The sequence below is a fragment of the Brachyistius frenatus genome, unplaced genomic scaffold, assembly GCF_029030835.1.
Source record: "Brachyistius frenatus isolate BFR_SWC_R1_liver_20210118 unplaced genomic scaffold, ASM2903083v1 Contig_171, whole genome shotgun sequence".
NCBI classification, from domain to species: domain Eukaryota; kingdom Metazoa; phylum Chordata; class Actinopteri; family Embiotocidae; genus Brachyistius; species Brachyistius frenatus.
In genome coordinates, this window is record NW_027210770.1 from 315173 (window position 1) to 337935 (window position 22763).

The 22763-nt window shown below is 44.2% G+C and overlaps 1 protein-coding gene across 1 annotated transcript in view; it reads left to right on the forward strand.

The window, feature by feature from the left end:
* The window catches only part of tgfb2 (transforming growth factor, beta 2), a 40866-nt gene extending 20556 nt beyond the window's left edge, over positions 1–20310 (forward strand). Inside the window, exons 2-7 of the mRNA XM_069717255.1 lie at positions 8692–8855; positions 13014–13146; positions 13275–13385; positions 15670–15844; positions 16242–16395; positions 16471–20310. Of these exons, the coding sequence (XP_069573356.1) occupies positions 8692–8855; positions 13014–13146; positions 13275–13385; positions 15670–15844; positions 16242–16395; positions 16471–16629 (896 nt within the window). The 3' untranslated portion in view covers positions 16630–20310. The remainder of the gene's footprint in view (positions 1–8691; positions 8856–13013; positions 13147–13274; positions 13386–15669; positions 15845–16241; positions 16396–16470) is intronic.
* The last annotated feature ends 2453 nt before the right edge of the window (positions 20311–22763 follow it).

Genomic DNA, 22763 nt, shown 5'->3' on the forward strand with positions numbered 1-22763 from the left:
TTTTTGGACATTCTGTGTTTGGTTTATAAACGTTCCCTTTCAAGGCAGCTGGAATCACACCAGAATTCATCATATCAGTTGTTGAAGTCGACTTATTCATTGTGTACATTTAAAAACAGAGGTCAGTCCTCCTGCTAAAGAAGAACTGCAGCTCTGTCAGCGTGAGAGGGAGGACCAACAGAAACAGCAGTCCAGGAGTCATATGGAGATAAAAGCATCTACAACTCTTTGTGTGACATGAGATCATTAAAAGGGTTTTGACCTTGAAAAGAGCTTCAGTTGGTTTGATGGCCGAGTTGTTGTTTTTTACTGCCACACGATCGCAGGCAGCTTCTCTGCAGAGGTTTCACATGTGGAGCGAAGGTCCGTACGAGAGGCAGCTCTGGGTTTCAGTGTGACGACAGCGGGAAGAAATGTCAAAATGTTGTGTGGAACAAACCATGTGAGGCGTCAGGTTACTGTAATCCAGTTTCCAGTTGAATCTCCTCCTGATGTGGTCGCCTCCCGTTTCTGAAGGAACTCACTTCATCAGCTTGTTTTTACATCAGACCTGCTTCTTCCTCCAAAAATGATGTGGTTGATTAGCTAGCTTTATTTTTCACTGCACTGTTCACGACTGCGTTCCTGATTATTTTTGGAAATAATTCACTACGATGAGGCTTTCTTTGTCCACTATGTTTATTTATACATTTATATTCAGTCTCTCTCGTTCTACATTCGAAGAATCCTCTGTTCTGTTTACAGACCCGGTTCCAAAAAAGTTGGGTTGCTGTGGAAAATGTGAATAAAAATAGAATATGATGATTTGTAAATCCCATAAACCCATATTTAATTGAAAATAGACCAAAGACAACATATCAAATGTTGAAACAGAGAAATCTTTTGTTTTGTAAAAAAATATATGCTCATTTAGATTTTGATGGCAGCAACACGTCTCTTAAAAAGTTGGGACAGAGTCATGTTTACCATTGTGCTGCATCAGCTCTTCTTTTAACAACACTCTGTGGGCCAGGTAACCTAATTAGTTATCAGATGTTCCACAAGGTGTTGGTTTTTTTTGCGTTATACAACTGTTCCAGTCTGTTGTTGATCCTGTCCCAACTTTTTTGAGGCGTGTTGCTGGCATCAAATTCAAAATAAGCACATATTTTTCAAAAAACATTGCTCTATTTTAAATTAAATATGGTTCATGTGATTTACAAATCATCACATTCTGTTCTTATTTACATTTTACACAATGTCCTAACTTTTTTTGAAACAGGGTTATATATATATATATATATATATATATATATACATTTATATATTTTATTAAAAAAAATAATAATAATAATAATGGACAAGGCATCAGTTCCCAAATCGTGATCTGGGGTCTGGGACCAGGGGTCTTTAATGGGACATATTCAGAATGATGTATAGTTTAATATGGTAGAATAGTATTAGGCAGAAGTGACCTCAGTTAGACTGGTTAAGAATGACTAATCACAGGTTTCAGTCTGACCATTATCAGCTCCCCGTGTGCGGTGCGGCCTGGCTCTGTTTTCACGTTACATTAGAGATGGAAAGGTGGTAGCGAGCCAGAAATGCAGCCCTGTCAGTGGTGCTAACTGTGCGCTGCAGGGCGGAAGAGGTTTGTGCAGCCAGTGGTTTTCTGCTGACAAAGCCACCAGTCAGGAGTATGCAGGCCGGGGGAGGAGAGGGGAGCCAAACACAGCACTCCCAGGCCTCCCACTCCTCCCCCTCTCTCTCCTCCTCCCCCTAGCCCAGGAAGGCTGCCTTTGATGGATCCTCACACAGGTTTACTGACAACTCTGAACTCCTTCACTTACTGGTTTTGTTATTGAAGTGGACAGAGAGGCCTCCACTGCACTGTTTCAGATTGGCCGTTCGGCAGAGTGCTGTGTCGGCATCATGCGAGGCATCCCATAATGCACATGAGAAACCTCAGCAGAGAATTCGGTCCAGTGGAGCTCCGTCTCAGATGTTTGATGTCAGATCTGTGGGCAGGACTATAAACTGTAGCTGCTGTAGTCAATGTGTGGGGCAGAGGGGGATGCGGGGGGCGCGGGGGGAGGAGGAGGTGTGATGATAAAACCAGACGTCCTGATGGAGCTTCAACACAGAGAGAAACACTCAGTCTCACTACGTCCACCTGAAACCGACGGACCATTTCACCTCTCTCCCGTCTGAGAGTATAGCTCAGTCTGAGGCTGTCCAGTCAGACCCCAACATAGGCCACGCCCACCGAGGTGATGTCACAGGAAGTCACCATCAGGCGGGTTTTAACCTCAGTCATCCGTGAGACAGAGGAGATGTGCTTCTGGTTTCATTAATGCTTATGAAACCTGTCAGGTCACTAACACTCAGTCTGCGAGCGCGATATGGATCAGATGAGGAGACTTCTTCCTCCGACTGGTTTTCTGCGTCCCGGAGGATCGTCATGAACTCACCTGCAGACAGACGCCTCCAGGTGTTCCACATGTTTCCTGTGAGAAGACATGTCATCAGTGAATGTTCTGAACAGACAGATCTGTGTTTCTACATGTTCCATATGAAATATGTCTGAGAGAGAAATGATGTTTGTCGATAAAGGTGCTGCAATAGAAGACAAATACATTTGTTCAGTTAATGTCATGATGAGATATGAAGAGGAGCAGACGTCTCATATTCTTGAATTTAAATGAGGTTTTTTTTTTAAATAAAAAATGTGGCTCATCCTTTACAGAATTACAGTTTTGTTGTTTTTCCAAATGAAACTGAAAAATATTTGGTCACTGCAGATTTTGAAGTTCAAATGCCAGCAGTGAAATTCTTTTATTTCCATTTGTTTCTTTGGATTCTTTAGCTTTAGCTGTGCAGCTCTCGGGTTTCTTTAAAAATGTTCCCACCACAGACGCGATGGAGTCGAAGTTTCCTGAAGCTCGTGAGCTTCGTCAGGACTGAGAGCTGCCCGCATGATCTCCGCGTCTCGCTGTTAAACTGATCAGGAGTCCTATCTGAAGACCTAAACATAGTTTTCATATTTCATATTGGGTGCTAGAGATTGTATGGAGGAGTTACTTATGTCATCTGTATGTTCAGAGTCTCCTCTGTATGTTCAGAGCATGTCCTCTGTATGTTCAGAGCGTGTCCTCTGTATGTTCAGATTGTCCTCTGTATGTTCAGAGCGTGTCCTCTGTATGTTCAGAGAGTCTCCTCTGTATGTTCAGAGCATGTCCTCTGTATGTTCAGAGCGTGTCCTCTGTATGTTCAGAGCCTCCTCTGTATGTTCAGAGCATGTCCTCTGTATGTTCAGAGCGTGTCCTTTGTATGTTCAGAGTCTCCTCTGTATGTTCAGAGCATGTCCTCTTTATGTTCAGAGCGTGTCCTCTATGTTCAGAGCATGTCCTCTTTATGTTCAGAGCGTGTCCTCTATGTTCAGAGCATGTTTAGCCTACGTAGCTCCGCCCCTGATCTGTGAGGTCATGGGGATGATGAGTAATGAAGTGGCTGATTGCAGGAATCACAGTGTTGGCTGAGTCTCTCGGCTCTCATGTGACATCAGCGTCTCTCGGAGGGAGTAAAAGAATGGCATCCATTCAGCTGTGTGTGACATGACATCACCGGCCTCACTACTGTCTCAGCCCCATCATTGTGATGAAGTGATGAACACACACACACACACACACACACACACACACACACACACACACACACACACACACACACACACACACACACACACACACACACACACACACACACACACACACACACACACACAGACCACAGTGGCGCCAGTTGTGGTGGATCATTTTCATGTCAAGTTTGGATGAATCAGTGGCAGTGTGAGCTGATGCTGCCGCTGCAGTGGTTTACTTTAAGAGAACCCTGGAATCTCCTGTGCGTGCGTGCGTGCGTGCGTATCCACAAAGTTTAATAAAGAAAGTTTAAACATTTGAAAAATACATTCAATATTTTGAGGTGACGAAGACACGATGACACAATTGTCTGTGTCCACTGAGCAGATCCGATTGTGGTTCTGGTCCACGGTACCAGATCTGGTTACCTTACCGTGACAACGGGACTCACTGCACCTCAGCGTTGTCATACCTTTTCACACAGATGGATAAAACTGAAGTTTTTGTCATCCAGCTACTCAATAAATCTCCGCGACAAAGTAGAAAAATATTTTTAAAATCTCTCATGAAACCTGTTTTCCCTCCAAACCAGGCTGCTGACTCACCTGTTCCCTTCAAACACCTGGTTTGAGAGTTTATACTTAACGAGCTCGTTAAGGACTGCTAGCATAGCAGTTAACAGCGGTCCGTCAGATGTTCAGTTACTCCTCTGCTCCTTTACTGGGAATGGTTCTCGTGATGAACGTAGTCTTTTCACAGCGAGGCTCACTGAGATGTAACCATCCACCCATCAGCTGCAGTAGATCTACTCAGATCTGGTAGCCAGTGCTGACTGGGCCAACATCCCCGTGTAGCTGGTTTATATCTGTATCTGCATGTCAACGTGATAGTTGTTTACCACGGCAGCTTCGGGTGCAGGCGTGTGTTTCCATCTTCAGCTGTGTGTCTTATGAACAGGTGTGCACACATCCTGTCCTCTGTGAGTCTGACTTCAGGTCACCAGAGGACACGCAACAGGAAGCACAGCACATCTAATTCTACCTCAGTGTGTTTGTCAGGTCAGGGCTCCCTGATCCACTGCAGAGACAACTCTAACTCCTGGGATTAAATGTTCCCTGATTTAGAATCAACCATACTTGGTCATACTGCAGTCAAACAGCTCTGCAGGTCCTCTGGTGCCGTTTCCGCTCTCTATCAGCCCTCATAAACCCATCGGGCTCCTGGTAGAAGTTAGCACGACTGTGAGACAAGGAAGGCACTGCTCAGTTAGAGATAGGTAGTTAGAGATGTGTAGTTAGAGATGTGTTATTAAAGATGTGTTATTAGAGATGTTTAGATAGAGATTATTACTAGAGATATGTTTTTTAAGTGTCCAACTCGCTGTGTTGATCCTCATAGAGTCGATGAGCTAGTGTTCTTCCTGTCACATCATTGTATCTGCCATGCTGCTGAGTCAGCAGGTTTTTTTACACTGGATACTGAGATGCAACTGACTGAAGGATTTGGCATAATAAGCAGAAGTACCAATAAGAGAGCCAACCTCTATTTTAATATATTTATTACAAGCTTCATGCAGTATTTCTTCAAATCAATCAAACTGTAAACTGTGAAGCTCAAATCAAATCTGAATAAAAATCAGTTTATCAGGGTTTGAGTGAACAGAATCGTTTCAAACGAAGCTGCTAACACACCAAAAACAATTTTCATTGTCTTCTTTTGACTGGTAAAACTCTTAGGCTCGTCCATCATGGCATTAATGACATTCAGTGACACACTGAAAAGCAAAAAATTAATTCTTTATCAAAATATTGGCCTGAGCAAAGAAAGCAGATATGAGCCAAGAAGGGAGCTCTGTGTCCATCAGGATCAGCAGATGTGTGCTTGTATGTGAGCTGGCCTTTAACAGCATGTGTCAGTGTGGCTGTAGCCCTCCCCTGAACCTCTGCTCAATGCAGCCAGTGTTGTGTTCAGGCACAGTGGACTCATTCATGAGGCCCCGCAGCAGTTTGGGTAAACAGTCTGCCTTCAGCCGCCTTCCAGGAGATGGAAGTGTGACTTTCACTGCTGACGAATGGGAAGGAAACCAGAAAGAGCATTGTTAGTCTTGGCTTATCTGCCTCGGCTGCTCACACTGTACACTGTTTAATGTTGGCCACTGATCCACTGGAGGGAGCAGAGGGATTAAACATGCTGATGTGTGCTTGTTTAATCAAAGCGTCGCTTTACAATTCATTCAGCTCACAAGCTTCCAATACAGTAAGATGTATTCAGTTCAGTTCACTGTTATTTCTATGGGCACCAAATCACAACAGATGTCATCTCAGAGCTTCACGCAGTCAGGGAGAGACATTCCAGTGTCATCAAGACAAACTGAACAATACAACAATTCAACAGGAGCGACAGATGGAAGAAAGTAATCCTTCAAACAGAACCAGAACCAGAGATGTAGAACATCTGCCAACAGAACCAGACCTCAGGCCTTTTGAGAGAATGTTTGATGGATTGATGAGACGAATGTTAAACTGCTTGGAAGACAATTGTCTCGTTACATCGAAACCAAACACTGAATGTCACAAAAGGAGCATCTCTGCATGGGGGGGGCCAGCGTCAGGTGACTCACTGAGTCATAAGGGAAACATGAACTCTGCTGTCTGACAGACGATCCTGAAGCGCAACAATAGGTCATCAGTCTGTGAGTTGAAGCCAAGTATCAACCAGAAGTGATGTCATCGTTGGTTTGTGAACGTTATGAATCCTCCAGTTCAGATTCTGTCCGTCACCATCTTGCTAGTTCGGAGCGGTTTGGAGCAGGAATTGACCATATTTGGACAAGTTGGGGGAGGAGCCAGCGGTGGATCTGACTGATCTGATTGGAAACCTGACGATACTACGTCCTGCCCACCGATAGCTGTAACCTGACTGCACCACAGGCCTGTCAATCAAACAGACACGCCCCCAAAAACAGGTCTTCTTGAATCTTCTTTTCTAATGAATGAGGGATTATTTTCAGATGGACCTCCAGAAAACTAATAAGAAGGAGTGACTTTAGGTAACAACACCAAGATAACTGCTGGAGAATTAGTTACAATTTTTTTACAAACCATTGGTTTGTGAATGTGTGTGAATGGAAAACAGTGTAAAAGTGCTTTCAGACCAATAAGGTGATAATGCCCTATACAAATGCAGACCATTTACCATTTACAATTTACCATTTGGATTTACAGTGAACCCTCGCTATAACGCGGTTCACCTTTCACGGTCTCGCTGCTTCACGGATTTGCATCGTGCATTGAAATCACATTACGACTATATGTAACGTAGATATATTTAATGTCCAGTTCTATCTATTTCAATTGTAAAATAAAGGTTACTACTTCACGGATTTCGCCTATCACAGTTTCTATTTGGAACGTAACCCCCGCGAAAAACGAGGGTTCACTGTAATGAGAAAAGTTGAATGGGAGTCTATGGAGCTTGGAGCCGACCTCTACTGGCACTCAGTGGTATTGCAGTTCAAGACACTTCTACATCGGCCTCATTTTTCAGACCAGAAGCTACGAACACTTTTATATCAAAGGTCAAGAGTAACTGGGTCACACAGCTAGTTAGTTCACCTCTGAATGATTCAAACAGAACCAAATGAAAGTTCTGGAGTGTCCCTGTCAAAGTCCAGACCTAAAGCTCACAGAGATGCTGCCCACAAACCCTCCAGTGTGTCAGACTGTGTTCTCCAGTTATTGGAGGGGTTTGGCTGCAGTTGTTTCTGCTAAAGGTAACACAAATATCTATTACAGTTTCATATTGGTGATTCAGCTATCATATAACCTTTCTGCTTCAGTACATATATCATTTAAACTGTCGTTGTTTCATGTTGAATTTAGTTTGCAGATGTGACTCAGAAATGCACACAGAAACAGAAGAAACCAGGAGGGTCAAACACTTTTTTATGGCACTTTACATGTATATAGACTGAGCTGGAGCTCTTGGGACAGGTTGAAAAGAGAAAAAGCCAAAACAGTGAAAACTTTCAGGTAAGATAAGGAGAGGAATAGACAGTGTGGAGACAGCCATGCTGAAACTCAGCAGCAGAGATATTTGTTAAGTGGCTGTGAGAATCCTGAGAGTCAAAGGCTGAATCAGAAAGAAAAGCTTTCGGTCTGTAGCTCCTCTCTGCTCTCTACTCAAGCTAAGATAAAGTATTTCATGCCTTCATCCTTGCTTATCAGAACAAACAGGAGCTGTGTGACTCTCCATCGGGAGAATTGGACAAATATCGATCCATAAAAGAACCACAGTTATGAATCGTTTGAACTTTTAACCAAGACATTTAGGACAGTTGGTCCTCAAAATCCTTTTAAGACCAACAGTCGATTTAGACCTTTTATTCATTTTCTGTCTTTGAAGGTGTTCAAGGGCATTTCTTTGACTATTCTGTGTCAGATCTATTGGCAGGTCAGCTAAACATTTCTGGTTGTAAAAGAATTGAATTTTTAAAAAACGGAGTTTATCCACATGATGAACTTCAGGCCTGGAGACGGACAGGCACACACCAGATAAATGCAGGGTAGGGCCTCCCTCCGCTCTCCTAAATTCTTCTGCATGGAAACATCCTGCAGATTTGTCACCAGGCCACATGTTTCCATCCTCGGCGGTGCAGGTCTGGTGAGTCTGAGCCCACTGCAGACTCACGTTTCTGGCTGACAGCAGTGGAACCCACCGAGGTCTGCTGCTGTAGCTCATCCTCCTCAAAGAGGGACGTGTTGTTTGTTATAGCTCCTCTCTAAAGAGGGTTCAGTCCTTCTACTCTTTAGAAGTGATGCAGTTTATTCTCATTCATATAAAGTTATTCCTTCAGTGTCACTTAGGGTTATCTGTTCTGGATTGATGATTGTTTTTGCTCTGAAGAACATCACAGAGAACCTGCTGTTCTTATCTTCAGCTGGTTTTGCTGGTTGTGATTCTGATCCATTAATTTATCCTCATGTCATCTGATGATAACTCTCGGATCATCAGCTCCGTGCTTCAGTACAGAGAACATGTGTAACAACGCTTCCTCTCCTTCTCCTCCTAGACGTCATTTCTCCGACACACTTCAACCCGTACTTCAGACGGCTGACGTTCGACGTGTCCTCCCTGGAGAAGAACGCCTCCAACCTGGTGAAGGCCGAGCTGCGGATCTTCCGTCTCCAGAACCCTGGTGCCCGAGTGTCTGAGCAGCGCATCGAGCTCTATCAGGTAATCTTCAGGTCACATCCAGAGACGCAGAGATCTGTCAGAATGATTCAGGAGGTTTATTTGTGTCATTCAGGTTTAAGGATCGTTGTGTAACATCAACATTATCATAATTAAATTGAAAGACAAGTGCAGATGTTGTTGTTTTTAAAGGGGACATACTCATGTGTTGTTGTTGGTGATTTCATTGTTTGAAAAGATGATTCTGACGAACATTTGAAATGATAGATTTGGCAGTAACAGCCTGACAGGTGAAGAACACCTGAGGGTGTGAACAGATGCAGGTGGAACATAGAACCAGTTCAGCCCTCACTGGAGCTGCAGAAACCTTCTAGTGGTTACTGACCAGTTCAACCAGCAGGAGAATCTGAGGTCGTCCATGTGTTTCTACAGCAGGAAACCAGGTGTTTCTGCAGCAGGAAATCAGGTGTTTTTACAGCAGGAAACCACTTGTTTCTACAGCAGGAAACCAGGTGTTTTTACAGCAGGAAACCAGTTGTTTCTACAGCAGGAAACCAAGTGTTTCTACAGCAGGAAACCAGGTGTTTTTACAGCAGGAAACCAGGTGCTTCTACAGCAGGAAACCAAGTATATCTACAGCGGGAAACCAAGTGTTTCTACAGCGGGAAAACAGGTGTTTCTATAGCGGGAAACCAGGTGTTTCTACAGCAGGAGACTCTGAGGTCAGAGAGTCCACCAGGTGTTTTTACAGCAGGAAACCAGGTGTTTCTACAGCGGGAAACCAGGTGTACTCTGACTTTAAAATTCTTCCTCGTAACGGTTCCACTAGTCTCCAGTACGTGATGTACATGTTTTCAGTAATAGTAATACAGTATCTAATGCTCTGCACCTTCTACATTTTTATCCTACCTCTTTCTTTTTTTACCTCTCATTCACACACACGTACACACACACACACCACCGACTTGTCCCACGACCGACCTGTCCCACCACCGACCTGTTCCACAACCGAGCTGTCCCACCACCGACCTGTCCCACCACCGACCTGTCCCACAACCGATCTGTCCCACCACCGACCTGTCCCTGTTCAATTACTTTATTATAATCTGACTTAATATTTCACATCTTCTTCTGTTATAAACTGTTTTCCATTCGGGACGGTTACTGCAGGTGTTTACACTGTGTACCATGATTCACCATGTTAACACTGAAGCTAACATGTTACTCTGTATCTCCACACAGCATGGAGGGTTTATACATTGTAAACTCTGGGTTTATTGATGGTCGACCATTTCTCAATGCCTCCATTCACAATGTCCTGATACCTTGATGGTCGTGCTGTAAATTATTAATCTGTTATTGAAATCTGAAGGAAACCAGGTGTTTCTACAGCAGTGTCTGACCACCTTTATCATATTTTTCATTTGATAATGCTCCAAATGTTTTCGACGGGTGACAGGTCCGGACTGCAGGCAGGACTCTTCTACTACGGAGCCATGCTGTTGTAATATGTGCAGAATGTGGACAGGAGTCAATGGACAGACTGTTCAAATGAACCATTTCATACCACCCCTCCCCCTTCCCTCCCTCTGTCACTCCCTCCCTCCCTCACTCTTCCTCATGAGTTCAGACTTTGAATCAGTGACATTAGTTTATTTTCCACAGCTGGAACTTTGGCCCTCACCGCTGGGTTTCCCCCGAACCTGCAGCTCATGAGAACTTGTAGGTTTCCACTGAAGTTTAAATATACATCAGTGAGAGAGGCCTCATGCTTCATCCAGACTCAGACTGATCTGCTCACACTGCTCTACAAACCGAGCAGCTAAAAGAGCTTCACTGTCACTCCTTCAGCTGATTATTAAAAAATCCTCAGTGGGAGGCACTTTATTTGTACGTCTGCTTCTCTTATCTTAAAATCATGATGTGACATCATTGTTGTCTTTTCCTGGTTTTGAAGGTATTACGGTCACGGGATGTGATTTTCTGAACCGACTGATATGGTTTCATATTTTTATATTCTGCTCATTACATCCACAGTACTGATTGTTGATCAAAGCTCTCATTATGTACTGAATATATGATGTAGTCATCGCTACAGTATCAATATGGAGGTGTTCAGAATAAGGTGATATTAGAGCTCTGAGTCTTCACCACTGTCGTGTGTGTGTGTGTGTGTGTGTGTGTGTGTGTGTGTGTGTGTGTGTGTGTGTGTGTGTGTGTGTGTGTGTGTGTGTGTGTGTGTGTGTGTGTGTGTGTGTGTGTGTGTGTGTGTGTGTTCAGTCCTTTTCAGACAGTAGAAACAACGTTACTTCATCCAGTCACTGAACTGACAGCTTCATTCAAACAGACGTGTGTGTGTGTGTGTGTGTGTGTGTGTGATACGGGAAGTGAAGTGTGTCCTCTGTGTCCCCGGTGTCTCATGTTGGTGGACAGACAGCAGCTGCTGGACCTCCTGGTTCCACCAATGTCCTGCTAGAAAAGCAGTTAGCTGTTAGTATAAAACAACTCCTTCTGAAAGATGTCCTGCACGCTGTCACTTTGTCTTTTACTCCATCTGTCCGTCACCCCGTCTGTCCGTGTGTCCGTCTATCCGTTCCTGCAGCATCCTAGATATTTACTTCCCGGTCACACCAGTTGAGGACCTGAATGATCTGCCATTTAAATGTGGGCCTGTTCGTTTGGGAGATCTCTAAACGTTAAACCGGGTCCAACAGTAGAACTATCAGACAGGTTTTAACTGTCTTTGCCCAGAATATTAACAGTCTTTAATGTGCTCCCTCTCCCTCTGATTCTGGTTCTGGTTCGGGTCTCTGTGTAGGTCTGTCTGTCAGGTTTCCCAAAAGCCCAACAGGAGGTCCGATAGTGTTTTACACATTAGGCCGACCCGGGCCAACATAAACACATGGTTCTGGAGAACAATCGGATAAAGGAGGTCGGTCCCAGTGTCTGGTTTCAGTCGGACCGCTCCTCCCAGACCTGACCCATCCATCAGCCCACCTCCTCCTCCACCGCTCCGCTGCCTGTGTGTCCTCCATGTTGACTTATTGTGTGTCATGTTTGAACTGTTGTGCATGTTTTTATTAAATCTGAGGATATGGATGAAATATGATCCAGACTTCAGAGTGTTGTAGTTCATCAGATGAGAGTCTCCGAGGATGACTTCTCTACAGATGTTGTGTAACATCCCTCCTCCACACTGTCCACATGCTGTGTCTTTGGACACTCAGCTGTCCTTCTGTCCAAACCAGAGACAACTATCTGTCCAGGAGCTGTAGTGATGAGATTTGCTGCTGGTCTTCATCCAGTGTCACCATGACAACCACAGGATGGACCGAGCAGTGTGCTGCCATTCATCCCAACCAGCAGCAGTCAGCTGATGTTAAATATCTATAAATCCATCAGACTGTACAAACATTCATCCTCCTGACAGGATGTATCTTATTTCATCCGTTCATATCTTTGATATATTTGAATGACGTGTTAGTCGTCGGCAAGCGACAACCAGCAGTGACGTCACCCGTTGGTTTGTGAACGTTATGCAGCCTCTAGTTCAGATTTTGACCGTCACCATCTTGCTAGTTCGGAGCAGTTTGGAGCAGGAAGTGACCATATTTGGACGAGCTGGCGGAGGAGCCAGCGGTGGATCTGACTGATCTGATTGAAACCTGACGATACTACGTCCCGCCCACCGATAGCTGTAACCTGACTGCACCACAGGCCTGTCAATCAAACAGACACACCCCCCAAAAACAGGTCTTCTTGAATCTTCTTTTCTAATGAATGAGGGATTATTTTCAGATGGACCTCCAGAAAACTAATAAGAAGGAGTGACTTTAGCTAACAACACCGAGATAACTGATGGACACATTTTATTCACTTTGGATTTGATGACAGAAGTTGAATGGGAGTCTATGGAGCTGAAGGCTTTTTGGAGCCGACCTCTAGTGGCACTCAGTGGTATTACAGCTTAAGGCCTAATTTTTCAGAGCCAGAAACTACGTCCACTTTTATATACAAGACATTACAAGACGTGTCTCATTTTGACACTCAGTCACAGATGAACCATGTGGTGGTCTAGGTTGAGGACTCGTTGGACAGCACAACCACAAGAATCTTGTCTAACCACATGACTTCAGGTTTTTGATGCCTCGTTGTTTTCAACAATGTCTCACCAGTCTCATGTCTCTAATTTGTCCCCAGATTTTAGGACATAAAGACCTGACGTCCCCGACGCAGCGATATATTGACAGTAAGGTGGTGCGGACGCAGACGGAGGGGGAGTGGCTGTCCTTTGATGTGACGGAGGCTGTGAGTGAGTGGCTGAACCACAGAGGTGAGTTAGGTTCCTCCATCTCTGCATCTCTTTCCCCTTCATCTGTTTCATGTGTTACATCTCTTATCATAAATTTAGTTTCTTCATCTGTCTCATCACTTCTCTTCACGACTTTGGTTTCTTTACAGACAGAAACAGCGGCTTCAAGATCAGTCTGCACTGCCCGTGTTGCACCTTCGTTCCATCCAACAACTACATCATTCCCAACAAGAGTGAGGAGTTGGAGGCCCGCTTTGCAGGTTATTGATTCACAACAGTCTGTTTCTATTCTTCATTCTTGTCCAAGAGTCCCGTGAAATGATCAAACCATCAATGTGTCAGTCCTTCACTCAGTACTGACTCCACTTCATGCCTCACAGCCTACTGCTTCCTTCTGTTGGTTAAATGTAGAGCACAGTTTCATTGACCTCCAGAGAGCTCACACGTTTCCACATCACTTCCACTCGCTGGTTGGATGTGTGTGCTGCGGAGCATCATGAGATCTGAAAACACTCGTAGATCAGAGGATGCAGTGAGACCAGTGACTGATGGCTCATGTGGTGTTTCTGATCGTCTCGTTATCATTTTATTTTCAGTCTTGGTTTTAAATGAGTCCGCTCCACCAGACCATCATCACTGTGATCACAGTCTGGATACTCTGTTCAGGCATTGGTCAGGCAGACCACTCAGAGAGCATTAGGCGTGGCTTAGTGCCATCATGTTGCAGTCAAGCCTTGTTTTATAAATGTAGTTGCAATGGTCAGTGCTGATTGGTTAAAGCTGCTCCGATTTTATAAAAGTTTAAGAATGAGCCAGAGGTCTCCGCCGATTCTCCACAGAGTAGTCAGACCAGATGTTCACTCCGTGTTTGGGTCGGGTCGCACCAGGCTAGTTTAAACTCCTCTGAAGAAAAGATTTTATAAACCTTAAATGATAAACCAGATAGATGAGGCAGTTTTCCTGTTGGGGGACAGTTTAGGTCCGTAATACTACTGAATTTATTATTCTTTAAAACCTGTGCATTAATAGTTTCATTATGTCACAAAGGTTCCTGAAACACTTTGGTTTTAATCTAACAAGAAGTTCATTTGTTAGAGACTATTTTCAGCTACAACCCCGTTTCAAAAAAAGTTGGGACGCTGTGGAAAATGTAAATACAAACAGAATGTGATGATTTGTAAATCATGTAAAGTTTTGGAAGTGAAATGTGATCCCATTCTTGCCTGATACAGGATTTTAGCTGCTCAACAGTTCAGGGTCTCCTTTGTTGTATTTTTCATGTCATGATGCTCCAGATGTTTTCAATAATTGACAGGTCTGGACTGCAGGAGGCCAGTTTATCAGCAGACTATTCTACTACAGAGCCATGCTGTTGTAATATGTGCAGAATGTGGTTGGACGTTGTTCTGCTGAAATAAACAAGACCTTCCCTGAAAGAGACGTTGTCTGGATGGCAGCATATGTTGCTCCAAAACCTGAATATATTATTCAGCATTAATGCTTCCTTCTAGATGTTCAAGCTACCCATGCCATGTGCACTAATGCATCCCTGTACCATCACAGATCCTGGCTTTTTAACTGAGCGCTGATAACAAGCTGGATGGTCCCTCTTCTCTTTAACCTGGAAGATGCACCGTCCATGATTTACAAAAATAATCTCAGATTGTGATCCATCAGACCATCTTCCAGTCTTCAATGATCTCGGTCCAGAGAAGGCGGCGGTGTTTCTGAATCATGTTTCTATCTGGTTTCTTCTTTGGAGAGTTTTAACCTGCATTTGTGGACGCAGCGATGAACTGTGTTCACAGACGATGGTTTTCACAAGTGTTCCTGAGCCCATGCAGTGATTTCCACTCCAGAATTGTCTGTTTTTAATGCAGTGCTGCCTGAGGGCATCCAATATTGGTTTTCAGCCTTGTCCCTTGTGTTCAGAGATTTCTCCAGATTCTCTGAATCTTTTAATGATATTATGAACCATAGATGATGAAATCCACTAATTCTTTGTAATTTTACGTTGAGGAACATTATTCTTAGATTGTTGCACTATTTTCCTACACAATCTTTCACAGAGTGGTGAACCTCTCCCCATCTTCACTGATGAGAGACTCTGCCTCTCTGAAATCATCTTTTTAGACCCAATCATTTTACTGATCTGTTGCCATGGTAACCTACTTAGTCGTGAGATGTTCCACCAGGTGTTTCATTTATCTTTACACAACTTTTCCAGTCTTTTGTTGACCCTGTCCCAACTTTTTAAAGACGTGTTGCTGCCATCAAATTCAAAATGAGCACATATTTTTCATAAAACAATAAGATTTCTCAGTTTCAACAATTGATGTGTTGTCTTTGGTCGATCTGCAATAAAACATGGGTTTATGGGATTTGCAAATCGTTGCATTCTGTTTTTATTTACATTTTACACAGTGTTCCAACTTTTTCTGAAACGGGGTTGTACATGTATTTAACAAATAGCTGCAGGATTCATGTTTCTACCAGCATCGCCTGCCTGCAGTGAGATGCAGCTTACTGATCTTGTGTATCCAGGTATCGATGACAGCTTCATCCACGGTGGAGACCTGAAGGTGTTTAAGAAGCGGCGGCACAGTGCTCGGGCTCCACACCTCCTCCTCATGCTGCTGCCGTCCTACCGCCTGGAGTCCCAGTTCCAACACAAGAACCATCGGTCCAGGAGAGCTCTGGATGCTGCATACTGCTCCAGGTACAAACCCCCTCCTGTCACAGCACACTCTGCTCTGACTTCTCCTGACGTGCGGTCATCTGAAATCTAGCCTCAGGAGTCAGGAGATGTTCTGGGTTAAAGAACAAACATCGCAGCTGACGACCCGACAGGTCCATTTTGGTCTGACTTCCTGTAGCTGGAGCGGCGCAGATTAGTTTAACGAGCCACAGAGTATGAATGGTTGTGTGTCTGTCAATGTGTCAGCCCTGTGATGAACCCTGACCCTTTAATTAAGAGGACAAAGTTCTCCTGACAACAGGTTTCATGTGGAGTATAATCAGTCTGGGTTGTCCTCCCCTCAGCAGGTTAAAGAGAAATGAGACCATCCTCCCCCCTCTGACCTATGACCCCCACCTCTCCCTTCATCTCTCTGTAGAAATGTTCAGGACAACTGCTGCTTACGCTCACTCTACATCGACTTTAAGAAGGACCTGGGCTGGAGGTGGATCCACGAACCCAAAGGCTATGAGGCCAATTTCTGCGCAGGGGCCTGTCCATACCTGTGGAGCGCCGACACCCAGCACTCCAAGGTAACAGCTCACCTGAACATGAAGTGCCTCATTGTACGGCCCCATGATGGTTCAACTCTGACCTTTGTGTTCCAGGTGTTAGGACTGTACAACACCATCAACCCCGAAGCGTCGGCCTCCCCTTGCTGCGTGTCCCAGGACCTGGAGCCCCTCACCATCCTCTACTACATCGGAAAGACCCCCAAAATAGAGCAGCTCTCAAACATGAAGGTCAAGTCCTGCAAGTGCAGCTAGAAGCTCTGAGAGGACGACATAAACACTCCTTCTCCTTCCTTCACACAGACACACACATCAGAATAGTGACTCAGCATTCACACAGTCGGACTGCATTTGGACTATTAAACCCTCAGCAGAGTCTCACAGTCAGACTAAATGTTGGACTATTAAACCCTCAGCAGAGTTTCACAGTCAGACTAAATGTTGGACTATTAAACCCTCAGCAGAGTTTCACAGTCAGACTGAATGTTGGACTATTAAACCCTCAGCAGAGTCTCACAGTCAGACTGCCGTTAGACTATTAAACCCTCAGCAGAGTCTCACAGTCAGAAGTACAGGTGTATGCAGAGATGTTCCTGATGAACAGGTGAGGGCCTCTCATTGGCTCTATAATGCTTTCAGAGCTGATGGTCAACCGACAGCTTTTTCATACCCAGTAAACCCTCTGATCCTGGAGGTGTAGATGGTTGGTGATCATACGAAAGGAACAATGTCCCTACGATCAATAACCATCCCGTCGGACCGAGGAAATAAAACTTCCACACATCACCTGGACAGCTGGAAGTGCAGCTGATGCTTTTTGGAAGTGAGATAGTTCGTATTTGTCTCCTAGTTTGTAAATGAGAGAAAAAAGGAACGATATGATGAACTACTGGATCCTGCTTCAAGAAAATAATGAAGTTCATGTTAAAAGGTAGAGTCCAAACAGTTCTGGCAGAGAAGTCGTCGGACTGAATGAAGAAACTGCAGAACAGGAATGGAAAAGTGTGTTAAACCTTCTAGAAAACTCTCTGCTCACATTTCTGTTACTGAAGAAACCAACACATGCACACTTTTACATGTTGAATAAAATCGTATAGATCCTATTTTAATATAATGTGGCATCACAGCATGCAGCAGGTCAACATCAGCTACTCATACAGTACCGAAGGTTTTTAAACAGTCGTGAAAACTATGGCATCAGACCTCAGAGGGTTCAACCTGTCTTTACTGAGCTGCACACGTTCAGGTTTTAATCTGTCAGCCTCGTGTCTCTGGCAGCTCCCTGGTCGGTGGGTGAGCTGCCTCCATCCTCCTCTCTCTGTTTGTCTCTCTGTTGAAGTTTTTATCAGTTTCTGAATTTGTCCATTTTTCTGTTTGAGATGTTTGGATCAGCATCCTGACAATTAGAACTCATGTAGAGATATGGGAGTCTTCAAAATGTTGATATTAACTCTCTACTCCATTTTATGGTTTACAAATGTTGGGAAATTATAAATTTGGACAAAGCCAGGATAGGAGATAAATAAAACATCACATGGAGCTTCGTAAAGAGAAATCACACCATCATCATATTTTTGGAGCTGGCTGTGATTTATATTTAATATTAGAAAGCAGAAACTACAGAATCTCTGGTCTTTGTTACACAGGTGAGAAAAATACAACATAAAGTACATTTGCACAGCGATGCTCATAGAGCAGAAGATCAATAACCTTCATCAGGAAATATTCAGAGTTATTGATCAACATCAGCACCTGAGTTCCACATGTTAACATTACCAATGGTACGTGAACATTTGTGATTTCACCATGGACCTAAAACTGGAGCAGAGAAACATCAGACTTTAGGTCAAACTCTGGAAATCATCAGCCAAGTGTTCCTGAGCCCATGCAGTGATTTCCACTACAGAATCATGACTGTTTTTAGTTCAGTGCCACCTGAGGCCTTGAAGATCACAGACATCCGATATTGGTTTTCGGCCTCGTCCCGCAGGGAACAAATTGTTCAACACAACACTCACAACGTGTTGAAAAAGGGCGAGTTTCTCACCTGTTTTTAATGCGTGTTGTCATGTTGGAGAAGCCTGTTGCCATGGCACCACAGTTCAGGTGGTTCACAGCAAATGTTTTTCCCTCAGATGCCTCAGAAGGTCCCGGTGGAACTCAGTGGTGACAGTCTGACTATGGGGGACGAATTCACAGTGACACAAAGAAAACCCACCTGGTGTCTCCTGAACCTGACGCATCTCCTTCGATCTTAAACAGTGAAGCTCCGCCCCTCTCGAAACGTGAACATTACTCAGAACATCTCGCCTGGCTCGTCGTTTCATTGCCGTAGACTTTCCGAAGCATTTCAAGGGACTCTGTTGACCATTTACAGAGTTTGACCCAAAGTCTGATGTTTCTCTGGTCCAGTTTCAGGTCTGTGGTGAAATCACAAATGTTCACGTACCAGTGGTCATAGAAACATGTGGAACTTAAATGATGTTGGTCAGAGATGAAGCTCACAGTACTCCACACTGACCTCTGTTGTCTGTCTCCACCCTCATAATGTTCACATCTTATTTATATATTTATTCATGTTCCAGCAGCCTTCAATAAATCTCACTTCCCATGAGTCTGCAGGATGTGAAGGTTAAACATGAATCAGGAGAGCAGACGTCATGATCCCAACATTTCGCGGAAGATGTTAGTCTGTGTGCAGATTGTTGTCTAAATTGTTGTTTCATTTTTTGAAAAAGATAAGTTTTCGAACAGAAAGTTTTCGAACACAACGTTTTCTCATAGCAAATTTATCTTTAAATAAAGAAACACCAGAGACACATGGAGGAATTCTTCTGCTTCAGATTTGCTTGAAGATGAAACAGTATGTGACATAAATACTTTAACTCTTATCTACAGATGATGTCACACTGTAGTGACTTCAGTTTCCTGTTTCCTGTTTCCTGTGCAGTGAGGGATTATTGGGATGTTTGTTTGTGTTGACATCTGTCAGAAACACGTCTCATGTCTCACCTTTAACCTGTTTGATGCTTCCTCACATCAGCCAGCAGGTCATTTACCATCAAGTGTTCACATGAATATATCTTTGTACATGTCTGCAGGGGATTTATACATGTTTCTCATGTTCAAACAATAATTTGACTTTCGAGGTGACGGCCCTGATAAATACAATCAAACTGTACCCAAAGAAAACTCCAAATATATCTGCAATCAGCTGTTTTTTATACTCCTGCTGTCTCATTTAAAAGAACATTCACACAGTTTACTGTCACTGACTGATCCTGAACAATCACAATCTGTCCACCGAGAAAACTCAAAGACACGATGACAGTTCATGAGCTTAAGGATGACATCATGCACTCAGCAGCCACAGCTTCAGTCCAACTGAGAGGTCAGAGGTCAGAGAGAGACATTGTGCTTCAGTAGGTGATCCTGGGTCTCGCAGGTTATTGTGATGAAAGATAATAGGTGATAGTGAAGAGTAGACATCAAATATAAAGCAGATATATTTTAAAACAACCATCAGTGATCCCTCAGTTCTTCTCCAAAAAGGTTTTTCATCAGTCATCAGTGTTTTACCAACAAACTTCCAAAAGTTGTCTTTATCTTAAAGAAAATGCACTGATGCTGTTTAAATTTTACTATTTTCAAAATACTTAATTGTCTCAGTGAGTATAACCCCCCCACCCCCCCACCCCCCCCCCCCCCACACACACACACACACACACACACAGTGGTGGTTTAGATGACCTGAATCCGCCCCTTCAGATGTTCAGTAGAGAGCCTGTAATCAACTGTGACAACAGAGCAGTTTTTATGTGTATTTGTTGTGATGATGATGATGATGATGATGATACTGACACCCACTGTGCTGTATTGTAACACAGTATAGTTGAGGTGCTCCAGTGGTAAATAAATTATTTAAGTTTCAGTAGAGGTCTGTGTGTTGTGTGTTTGTCTGAAGTGAAATTGAATGTGATCTTCATCCTCCCCTGAGACTTCCTCCTCTTCCTCCACTTGCTGTGGAGACAAATAAGAGGCTCATGTTCCCGTCTTTATTGGAGCGACACATGATCTATGACCAAAGGTGGAACCTGTTGTAGGACAGAGACATGTGGAGATGCTGAAGGTGTGATGTCATCAGAGAGGACCGCCTGTGCCTGGTTTACAGGGAGTCAGCTATCAGCAGGTATCAGTCCTCTGTCCCTAAGACACACGTCCTCTGTCCCTCACTGAAGGATTCTGTTCCTCACATTCATGGGTCAACATGTTGGACAAATGCAGTGACTCGTGTGTGTTTTATTTAGGAAGTGAAAGTCAGAGGTGGAGGTGGAGGTGAGGATAGAGGATAGAGGATGGGTGGATATCCTGGTCCTGGTCCTGGTCTGGTATCTGAAGACAGGTGAGGGTGGAGGATGGGTGGATGTCTTGGTCCTGGTTCTGGTCCTGGTCCTTGTCCTAGTCTAGTATCTTAGGACAGGTGAGGGTGGTTCTGGTCCTGGTCTGGTATCTGAAGACAGATGAGGGTGAAGGATGGGTGGATGTCCTGGTTCTGATCCTGGTCCTGGTCTGGTATCTGAAGACAGGTGAGGGTGGAGGATGGGTAGATGTCCTGGTTCTGGTTCTGGTCCTGGTCCTGGTCTGGTGTCTAAAGACAGGTGAGGGTGATTCTGGTTCTGGTCTGGTATCTGAAGACAGGTGAGGGTGGTTCTAGTCCAGGTCCTGGTCCTGTTCCTGGTCTGGTGTGTGAAGATAGGTGAGGGTGGTTCTGGTCCTGGTCTGGTATCTGAAGTCAGGTAAAGGTGTAGGATGGGTGTATGCTCTGATCCTGGTCCTGGTCTGGTGTCTGAAGATAGGCGAGGGGGGTTCTGGTTCTGGACCATGTATTGGCCTTGGTCTGGTATCTGAAGACAGGTGAGGGTGGTTCTGGTTCTGGTCATGGTTCTGGCCCTGGTCCTGGTCTGGTACCTGAAGGCACGTGCTGTTTTATTGTTCTAACATGTAACATGTCAGAAGTTTCTAGAAGTGGGTCGTTCTCTGATTGGTTGTTGGCCTGCCTTTGGCTTCCCTCTCCAGGTGTGACTATTTGGCTCCTCCCACCTCATTGAGGGATTGTTTTCACCTGTGGAGGAGTCTATATAAAGTGTATATTTGACAGTTTCATTATTAATCATTGATTTTTAGTTTTTCACCCAACGATTCCCTCCAAACTTCCTCCTGGATTGTGTCCTAAAAACATCAGATATGATCCAATCTGAGGGATGATTTTAAACTTTGGGCCTTGGTTGGTTTGATAGCTTTAAGATTAGACTCAAAACGTTCCTTCTTGATAAAGCCTATAGTTAGGGCTGGCTCAGGTAGACCTGAACCAACCCTTAGTTATGTTGTTATAGGCCGAGGCTGCTGGAGGACCTTGTTACATGCTGAGCTTCTTTTCTTTCCTCCTACTCTTTAACTGACTCATACCTCACCATCCTTTTCTCTCTCATAGCTTTTTCTTACTGTCTGTTGTCTCCATTCAGTTCCTTCACTCGTATAGTTTCTGTTCTTTCTTTTCCAGATGTCCCGTCATGGAGCTGCATGTCTCTGCTCTGCGCTTGTCGTCTCCACCAACAGTTCTTCTCTTCTATCTCTATGCTGTCCTTTTCTCTCTCTGCTCTCCTCTCAACCCAACCGGTCGAGGCAGATGCTCCGCCCACCTCTGAGCCTGGTTCTGTCAGAGGTTTCTTCCTGTTAAGAGGGAGTTTTTCTTTCCTCTGTTGGAGGTTTTTCTCCCTTAAAGAAGAGTTTTTTCCCTCCTAGCTTATGTGGGAATTGCTGAATTGTTGGGTTTCTCTGTATAATATTATAAAGTCTTGCTGTAAGGACTTTAATGTGTTAAGTGCCATGAAAAAAACCTATGTTGTGATTTGGCGCTATATAGATAAAGTTGAATTGAATTGAATTGAATTGAAGGTGTTGTTTTGGTTTCACTTCCTGTAAAGGCACAGTTTTATTCTTCCACTTCTGGATCATAAAGTTCCCCTCAGCTCCTTGTGGAGGTTTTAAAACGTCTGCAAGTCTGTCCCTTGAATTGCGAGTCCGGTCGGAGTCCCGAGGACGAGCCGTGCGGTCGGCAGCTCGTGTGAACGGCCTGAAGTCTACAGCAGAGTTTCAGCGGGAAAAACACTTCCTGTCTCTGGAGAGAAAAAAAAACTTTTGGAGATTTTGGTGATTCAGCTGCAGCTGGCGAAAATAACACAGAATCAGAGAACGGTGCTTGAACTGTGACATCAGCAGCCAACAATGTGGAGTTCCAGCAGCATACGGAAGATCTCAGCGGCTACTGACGGAGTCGCGCGTGTGTGTGTGTGTGTGTGTGTGTGTGTGTGTGTGTGTGTGTGTGTGTG